The sequence below is a fragment of the Pimephales promelas genome, chromosome 4, assembly GCF_988280905.1.
Source record: "Pimephales promelas chromosome 4, fPimPro1.hap1.1, whole genome shotgun sequence".
Classification (NCBI taxonomy): domain Eukaryota; kingdom Metazoa; phylum Chordata; class Actinopteri; order Cypriniformes; family Leuciscidae; genus Pimephales; species Pimephales promelas.
This window is the reverse complement of record NC_142772.1, coordinates 46,961,924-46,971,981: the sequence shown is the minus strand read 5'-3', so window position 1 is coordinate 46,971,981 and position 10,058 is coordinate 46,961,924. Positions and strand designations below refer to the sequence as shown.

Genomic DNA, 10,058 nt, shown 5'->3' with positions numbered 1-10,058 from the left:
TTCATGAGATAAGCAGTCGCAGTAGGATTCGTAAATTTGCAACCCGCCCTCCTTTCTTTAAAGTTTGAACTGCACACCTATAACCCTAAAGCACGCAGACGTGTATTGTGAGCTTGGAATATATATAAACAATCTTATGGAATAATTTCTATCACTCTACAGGTAAATGGATATTGTTTTATCTTGTTTATTAGCGGAATTAATATGCTAAATGATAACTTTCATTCTGTCTCCAATGTAAATAAATAGGTAGGTTATACTTATTTGAGCTGTTATATATATATTGTGTCAATTATTCTGTATAAACTGCAAAAATAGTGTATATTTTCGACCGCTAGAAATTATACAGGGTTCAAAGACAGATGGTTCATTGTAAGAGACACATAGCCTAGTAATAAGTCACTTATTACCAACAGGTGTAGATTACTGTGCCCATGTTATATAAGCTTTTATTTGTTTATTTTTTATAATATAGGCTAGGCCTATGTAAAATCATCAATAATAAGTCAGTGACATTATATAGCCTATATGCTTGCTCATAGCTACATTAATGCTTATATGAAACATACAAAATAAAGTTTAATGTCATTTATATTTAAATGTACATTTAAATTCATTCAATAATGATAATGTTTTTGGTTATTAGAAAAGTGTAAAATGTTAAATAAACGTTTATTTTGAAGTGTACATATATTTTAAAGTCAGACAAGCATGACAGAAATGTAAATAAATAATATTTAACGTGACTGACGAAAAACAGAAAGCTCCTCTCTGGACTGTCTAAGGATGTAATAAGCGCAGCATGCAAATCTGTGCATAATAATTTGCATATGTTCCTGGTGAGTGTAAACTGGATATGCTGTGAACCTTTAATTAACTCTGTCCTTTCACCACCAGGTTTTCATTTTACTATACTGTCAAAATGATTGGATGAGACCAGTATGCATTTTAATCATCACATTTATTTGTCTGCATGAGCTGTTTATCTATATTAGCTATAGTTCTAAACATCTTGCATAGTGGCAATTCCAATACCGATAAGGAATTGTCTGATAACCCAAAACATCTGTCAGCCATTAGCATCACAATATATTCTAAGTATAACATATTTTCTCCATCTAAACATCTCATCTGACTATACTGGCTTGTTGTTTGACCGGTTTGTTCAACGAAGACAGATTTATGTCAAGCCAGAATTTTTTTCCACCTGTGTGTATAATGTTTCAATGTTTTCGTTCGAAGGATTTTCTGTTGCTTGTGGCCATTGGAAGTCAGAAAGAACTCATTGTTGCCTAACTTTATGGGGATTTTTTTTTCTAAACACTCACAACAAGCCAGGCTCTAACCACTTGTTTTTCACTGTGAGTTTTGCACAATGATAAGACAACATAGGCAAGGGTTTCGAAATGTCAACATTCAGATTGCTCCAGTTCACTTCAGGCTATTGCAGCTTGTTGCAAATGAGAAATTTCTCCATGTGGATGGCATTTGATATGATTTCAGAGTCAAACATCAGGCACGAGTGATACTGGTCATTTATTGTGGGTGTGTAATAAATAGCCCGCAGAGAAACGTCTAGTCGCTTCTTGTTTGAGTAACTCTAGTTGGATGGGAAAACTTAAAAATCTAGCCCAACCAGAGTAACACGGCCTCACAGAGCTAAACCAACTGGATTGGCCTTTGTGTCTTTCCCAGAGTGCACTGATTTCATAAGTTTATGGCTGCTGAATTGTTCATTCATTTATGCAGATCTCTGTTAGCATGCTTAGCATGTCCATCGGCACATGCAGCAACAGAAATACACAATTTGCTTGCTGCCGTCTTTGCTTTACTGGTGTGTCGCTGGTGAAAAAAGTGATTTTTTTTTTTGAGAATAGGCTATATCTTGAATTAGAATATTTTGATTAATAGTATTTCCAAAATTTTTCTTATTTTATATTGTGAATGAAATGTTTTATAATACATATTTTTTATCCTATTAGCAAATAGTTTTTCTTATTTTAAAGGGATATGTTAAAGAGTTTACCTCAAGGGCATCCAAGTTGTTTCCGCAGTAGTTTCAATATTGATATTTTTAGGTCAAAAAATATTTTTAAGTCAACAATCTGTTCTTGTCTGTTATATAATGGAGGTCGATGGTCACCACCTCAAAGAGCATGCACAGAGAAGTCCAAATTAAACATGATTTAATGACTCGTAAATGTAAGTACATTGATGGCCTAAGACACGAAACGAGCGGTTTATGTGAGAAAACGAACAGTATTTATGTATCGTTTTTACCTCTTGTAACCACAGCCACGTCCAAGTGATCTGAGGGCGCGGGCGCTTTGTGGCTGTGATTACAAGAGGTAAAAACGATATAAATACTGTTTGTTTTCTCACACAAACCGCTTGTTTCGTGTCTTAGTCCATCAATGTGTACTTACATTTACGAGTCATTAAATCATGTTTAATTTGGACTTCTCTGTGCATGCTCTTTGAGGTGGTGACCATAGACCTCCATTACATGACTGACAGACAAGAATGGTTTGACCTAAAAAAATATCAAAATAGAAAATACTGTGGAAACAAAGATACCTACATCTTGGATGCCCTTGAACTATCCCTTTAAGGATGAATAAATATATTTAGTGAGGTTTTATGCTTATAAGCGAGCATGTTTTCTGTTAAATACTAAGAAGATCTTATGAACAAGGTTTTTCCTTATATAAGGTTGTTTTGACATCCACCGATACTGACAAACTGGTAAAACTAACCAGGCAAACCATTGCGGTGGCTAAAGTGCATCTTCCAAGTTCCAACTAAAGTCTTAGCACCTGCTATGTGACAAGTTTCCACAACAAGCTATTCTTTTGTTCATACTGAAAGCGAAAATGCTGAATGACGCATAAAGGTGCCGACTAAGTGACTGTTTATTTACTTACTAAATCAGAATAGCAAACATAGAACATACAAACAAATATTTCCAGAGTGCACATTGATTAAACAATCCAAAAAACCTTCGACCACTTCATGGGCATTACATAATAACACTTTCCTTATCTCACTTTTACTGCATTTATATTGATGCTCAGATGTTTCCTCATAGTTCTGGGAAATCTTTTTTGGGTTTTTTAGCAAGCCACTGAAGTGAACAACACAATGTGTGGGAGAAAGAAACTTTTGGGAGAAATAACATAAATGCAAAAATTCTTATTAAAAAAAACTGTTCTTATATATGGCTGACATTTAACCTACAGATTTTGTAATTTGTACAATTACAAAAAATAAGATCCTATTACCTAAAATCTTCAAGTAAATCTTTGTGTCCTGAAAAAAAAAAAATGTGTCCTGAAATAGTGCACCATAAGTGTTCATCCATGTACACTTTATGGGCTAATACTACTAGAGATCAAAAGTTGATCTGGTTAGCATGGCCCCATAAACCCGTGCTTTAAGATGTTGCAACATCATCTGGAAGCACATTTCTGCATATGACAGTGATTCATAAGTAGCGCCACGTGACTAAAATAAATAATTTTGCAAGCGACATGTATTAACTTGATACATTTAGTCAATTTTATAATCTAAAATCTTAATATATCATCCAAATTTGCTTCTCATGTAATTAATCGCAAATTAATCCCACATCAAATTGGGCTGAGAAATTACCCCCAAAATATAATTTAAAGTCATTATTATTATATATTATTGTGTTAAATGAGAAAAGCATCAAATAGACAAAAAAATTATTCATCATAGAATTTACTACACATACAATACAATACAAATATATTTACTGACCAAAATAGTTGTGCTACCAACATTAAGGATGCACTGGTATTAACATTTTGGCCGATACCGATAACCGATATTCTTCATATTTGAAAACCGATATATTGGCCGATAAATCTAAATCCAAATTTATATTTAATTTCTTGAGAGCCTGATTACACAAGCAAAAGTCTCACCATTAAAAGCCACATCCCAACCATAGTTAAAATGTTCTCATTATAATTTTATGTAGTCTGTATGACAAACTGTATTTTCCATTTTTATAGTGATTCCAATTATATTTCAAGCAATTTAAAACCATCACAACAGTGCAGCTGAAGTAAATAATCCATTATTTATCGGCTTTAATATATTGGCCAAATTTTCTTATTGGGCCGATATTGATAACTTTGAAAATGAGCATATATCGGTGTTCGATACCGATATTGTGGCCGATTTATGTTGCATCTTTAACCGACATTCTTCAAAATATGTCAAAAGAAAGAAAGTCATACAGGTGTGAAACGACGTAAATGTAAATAACTTGAATTGTCATGTTTTGGACAAACTATCTCCAAAATATGAAAATATTATTTTAAAGGGGTGGCTGATTATGATTTCACTTTTCTAGCTTTAGAAAGTGTGTAATCTTGCTGTTTGAGCGTAAACAACATCTGCAAAGTTACAGCGCTCAAAGTTCAAAGCAAAGGGAGTGAGGTTACGCACACACTCTTGAAGCTCCGCCCCTTGTGCTGAGAGCAGCAGCTCATTTGCATTTAAAGAAACAGACACAAAACGGTGCGTTTTTGCTCACCCTCAAAAAGTGACAACTTTAACGTGCTATATAAAAATATCTGTGGGGTATTTTGAGCTAAAACTTCACACACACACACTTGTGATTTTACATCTTGTGAAAAGGGCATTATACCACCCCTTTAATGAAATGATACTCTGAATAAGAAACTAAAACTGCTGGCAGGTGGTGGTAAATGTCTAAATGAGAATGACATTAAAACTTCTATTAATTTGATTATTTAGTTCTGATTCATTCAGGAATCAAGTAAATAGGTGTGTTCAACTTGAAGCAGCGATGCACAGATGATTCAAAAGAATAGTGTGTGCTCTCTAATCGTTCTTGCTGTACTTTGATGTCATACACCATTCGTTCAACCAAATGGCTCTCTTAAAGGAGTAGTTCACTTTAAAAAAAACTTTTGCTGATAATTTACTCACCCCCACGTCATCCAAGATGTCCGCATCTTTCTTTCTTCAGTTGAAAAGAAATTAAGGTTTTTGATGAAAACATTCCAGGATTTTCTCCATATAATGGACTTCAATGGGAACCAAATGGTTCAAGGTTCAAAAGACAGTTTCAGTGCAGTTTCTAAGGGCTTTAAACGGCACCAGGTGATGAATAAAGGTTTTAACAAGGACTCTTCGAGTCATGACTGATTTATTAATTTTGATAAACGAGTTCGAACAGGAGAGTCACAAACGCGCATCACAGAACAAAGCAAGGCGTGCATTTGAGCTTATAAAACTTATATATTTTTGAAATAACCAATCGTTTCGCTAGATAAGACCCTTATTCATTGTCTGGTGTCGTTTAAAGCCCTTTGAAGCTGCACTGAAACTCTCATTTGGACCTTGAACCATTTGGTTCCCATTGAAATCCATTATATGGAGAGAATCCTGGAATGTTTTCATCAAAAACCTTAATTTCTTTTCGACTGAAGAAAGAAAGACGTGGACATCTTGGATGACATGGGGGTGAGTAAATTATCAGCAAAAGTTTTTTTCAAAGTGAACTACTCCTTTAATGAATGAAGTGTCCGTTGAATCATTGGTTCACCCATTTTCAAACATGTGTGTTTATAGTAACATCCTAAAGAAGTATATCTGAGATCCCACAGAGGTGTTTCTCTTGTTTCCCCATCCAGGTGCAGTGTGTAGCCATGGCTGCATGGGTGGAGGCGACCACAAGGGAAATGGGCCAACCGCTCATTAACCCAGACAAACCTTCAGTTTCAGTCCCAGGAGACACAGAGAAGCCAGCGTTGAACCCGAAACCCCTCCTCACAGCCAAACCATTTTCCCTGCAAAGGAATGCAACCGTCCGCTCGATCCGGGCCCCCAAAACCAACTTCACCAGACCGCTCCATCGAGCCGCCTCTTCTGAAACATTTCTGAATACCACAGACACTCTGGAAACATCAGACTTAAATGGGTCTGATCGAAGCGCAGCTCATAAACCCCACACTGACTTACAGGCTAAGCCTAAACCAGAACCTACTAAGAGTACTAATGACCAAACCGGTCCAAACTCAAAGCTTGATGTACCCACTGAAGATTTGAAGAACGTTCAGCCCAGGAGCAGAGCAAAATCCTTGGGTTCTCGGGAGAATCAAAAGAAGGAACAAGGATCTGATCCAGACGTCAAAGTGCCTTCACGACGCTGGCCAGCTCGAAACCGTCTCTCCGCGGATCTGACCTCCAAGTTCCAGTCACCGCCTCAGCCCGATACTGTCGGGAGAGAGACGGAGAAAGAGGAGCCACCACTTTCTCCTTCAGCAGTGTCTGAGTCTCCGGTGGAGAACGAAGAGGCGGGATGCAGCATCAAAAGACGGATCAGCCTCCTCTTCGATCGATCTGCAGTCTCTCAAATAAACAAAAGAGACGTCACACCTGCTGAAATATCTATCGACATTAAACAGAGAATCCAGAATCTGAGCTTGCCGTCCACTGGTGCTCCTAAAAGGTTAGTGCATTTCTTCTTTTGACCCTCATGATAATATCATGTGTTTCCTAAGCACAACACTTGAACTCAGTTGAACTGTCAGTTGATCTTGCTCATCAAATTTTATGTCTTGTATCACTCTTAGAAGAAAAGGTTCTATATAGAACCTTAAAAGGTTCTAAAGCGCTACGTATTTGGAACCCCTAAAATGCAATGCATGTGAATGATCCTCGCCACTAAATGTTACGTGTTTAAAGATGTAAAAGGGGATGATTACATAACATTTATGTGAGACACTGTTGCTGTGTGTGGATGCAGAAAAGACAACCAGAAAACATCATTTAAACGTTAAGGGAAAGGTTTATTCTCTTTCAATGAATGGCTTAAACATGTTCACTTAAATTACATAACAAATTCGTTAGAAGAAAAAAATAAATAAAATACACGAGAGAGGAAAAACAAGAGTGTCGCCAAATTAATGAAATAAGCAAAACATAACTGATATCTAATTTTACGAATACCCGCTAAACTAACTGCCACAAAAGGAAAATGTTGAAAGAAAACCGAATTCTTCAGCGGAATAACGCCGCCTTAAAGGAGAACTCCGGCGAACAATGAACCTTTGGTCTAATAAAACATCGGTGCCTAGTCAATCGTTCTGTGAGATTTGTTTTCATGATAATCGAATGTAAAGAGTTTTATCTCTAAAAACTGTTTAGCGTATAATGCTAGTACTGGGGGCATTGACTAAGTAAAAAGAAATCGCTAGTTTATACCACTAACAAGGCTCAAAATAGCCCCACACTAACGCAGTAACATAATGAGGGTCCGTACATGCAAAACGAAGCATTGAGAACTTTGTAAGTGTACAGACCGTTTAATAAGAAGATATTTTATGAAGACAGTTCACTTCGCGTATACAGGCAGGAGCCATCTTAAAAAATAGTCTCCATAAGTCGATCCCCGAACGCCGTTCATACAGTTCAGAAGTTCGCTGAACTTCATAGAGTTCAGATCACTCAGCCCGACGTTCGTGGTTTGACTTATTTTTTTAAGATGGCTCCTGTCTGTATACGTGAAGTGAACTGTCTTCATAAAGTATCTTCTTATTAAACGGTCTGTACACTTAAAAAGTTCTCAATGCTTCGTTTTGCATGTACGGGGCCTCATTATGTTACTGCGTTAGTGTGGGGCTATTTTGAGCCTTGTTAGTGGTATAAACTAGCGATTTCTTTTTACTTACTCAATGCCCCCATTACTAGCATTATACGCTAAACAGTTTTTAGAGATAAAACTCTTTACATTCGATTATCATGAAAACAAAACTCACAGAACGATTGACTAGGCACCGATGTTTTATTAGACCAAAGGTTCATTGTTCGCCGGAGTTCTCCTTTAATTAAACTACACTAAATAAAAACAAAAATACAATAATGGCGAACACTCCACGCATAACTAACACACAATGATTCCTACCTCCCGTTCTATGATTTCGCAACAGAGAGCTCAATGCTTAAGATGTAATCGGATCGGCTAGGCATCTCTAATGTCTTTATCGAAACTCAGGTCAGGCAAAAGCATTTACTCAATCATCAATCATAAAGATGTAGCGTAAATCGTGATAACGTTTCGCCAATGAGCTCAGAACACGCAAGTTGGGTGAGATCTGGCGAATGCATGTTAAAAATGCAATTAATCAATATCAGACGAAGAGTGCCATTTCAGTTTTTATCCTCCAAAAATCTGCATGATTAAAATGTGATATTAAGTTACTACAACAGTTTAATAAACAATAATTTCATGACAACTACAAATGTTGCAGGTAATGTAATATATGAATGAATAATAGCCTTTAAAGAACCTTTGTGCCAAAAGGGTTCTTTCTTGTCATTATTGAACCTTTTTTTAGCATAAAATGTCCTTTGGAGTTGAGTAAAGAACCCTATGCTACATATATAGAACCCTTTTTTCTAAAGCATGACTAATCAAGTCAGATTTACTTAGATCACAATGTTATCTTAATATCTGTATGCCTTAAAGTTTAAACAGAGTTATATAGGCGCTAATACAGTCGTTTAGGATTTTACAATGATACAAACAATCAAGATGTTATATGATATGTATTTCGCTCTACACTAGTATGTGTACGTGATTACGCGTGTACGTGTATACGCATAAACATGATTGGTATGTGTATACATTTTTTTTTTTGTAATTATCATATTTGTATGTAAACTCTTGCACCAGTAGCCTAGTGTATCGCATGTCAATTTACATTTTTTCATTAATATTTCCATATTTTGTTTCACATACTTCCTACTTTTTGTTTAGGAAAAAAGGGAAAAAACGAGAAATAAACAGAACCAAGACCTAAACGTGACACTAACATTTAGGTTTTGTAAATCACTAAAATAAACATTTTTCTTTAGAATTGCATCTCTATTCTAAGTGATAGACAATGTGTCCATAATCATGCAGGTCTTTTGCAAACTCAAACGTTTGGTTTTCTGTGATGTTTACTGATGTTTTCTACGTTGTTATCTAGCTGACTACCACAGTAATAATGTGTTAAAAAAAAAAACTATAAACCGATCTGTAAACATTTTAACTGTAATATTACAATCTGTAATATTTTATCATTTAACTGCAAAAGTGTGTTTCTGAATTTATGCTGTTTGAAATTTCCCACTTGTTCCAATTTTTAAAAAATATTTTGTGAAGAAAAAATAACATTTAATAATAAATATATAAATTCCTACTTTGGAAACAACAATAAGTTATTTTCCATTTGCACGTTTTTGCACACAAGTAAATGTCACATATGGAATTAAGTAAAATCTACTTAACTAAATTGGCCAGTTAAAGTTTGTTGAGTAATTTTTACTTATTTTAAATTTAGTTCGAAATACATTACCCAAAACAGGATACCACTAAATGAAGTCATGCTTTTAAAAGTGTATGCTTTTCTTAGTACATCTCAGTAAATAATACAGTAGATATTGTGTAGACAACATATAGAAGTAATGTGGTATGCGGCTGAACACATAGACCTTAATACTTGGTGCAAAATACACAATAACGGTAACATTCGTTCATTTTTCAGTATTAATTTGTCATTTTGAGTTAAACTACAGATGTCACAAAACAACAAGTTACTAAACCTAACAACAAAAGCAATGATAAAACATAAAACAATGATAAATACAGACATGCAACCTGATTAATTATTCATGCCCCACTGCATTATGGGAACATCAGATAGTTTTTACTTAATTTTATAACGTTGATATTTACTTTAATTTCTACACGCTAAAATTGAGTATTATTATAGAATTTAGGCTACTTTGTTTTTTAAATTCTTGCCTGAACTAACTTATTCAGGTAAAAATTTTATTTGTTTTTGTCACCACAGAATCATTTTTATCAGTGAATGTATAGCGAAAGATAAAAAATGGATCATTATTTTGTGGTGTGGCCAATGAAAATGTTAGCAGGAACGTCAAGGATCTGTGTTTATATGTTTCTGGCCTCACTTTCAAAGCTGTAACATATTTCCAAACTCTTCAAT

General features: G+C 35.2%; 1 protein-coding gene across 3 annotated transcripts in view; it reads left to right on the top strand.

Moving 5' to 3' along the window:
• The first annotated feature begins 45 nt into the window (after positions 1-45).
• The window catches only part of tnks1bp1 (tankyrase 1 binding protein 1), a 29,784-nt gene continuing 19,771 nt past the window's right edge, over positions 46-10,058 (top strand). For all 3 annotated transcript variants that reach the window (XM_039686505.2, XM_039686504.2, XM_039686502.2), the window contains exons 1-2: positions 46-162; positions 5,694-6,511. In XM_039686505.2, the coding sequence (XP_039542439.2) occupies positions 5,709-6,511 (803 nt within the window). In that variant the 5' untranslated portion in view covers positions 46-162; positions 5,694-5,708. The remainder of the gene's footprint in view (positions 163-5,693; positions 6,512-10,058) is intronic.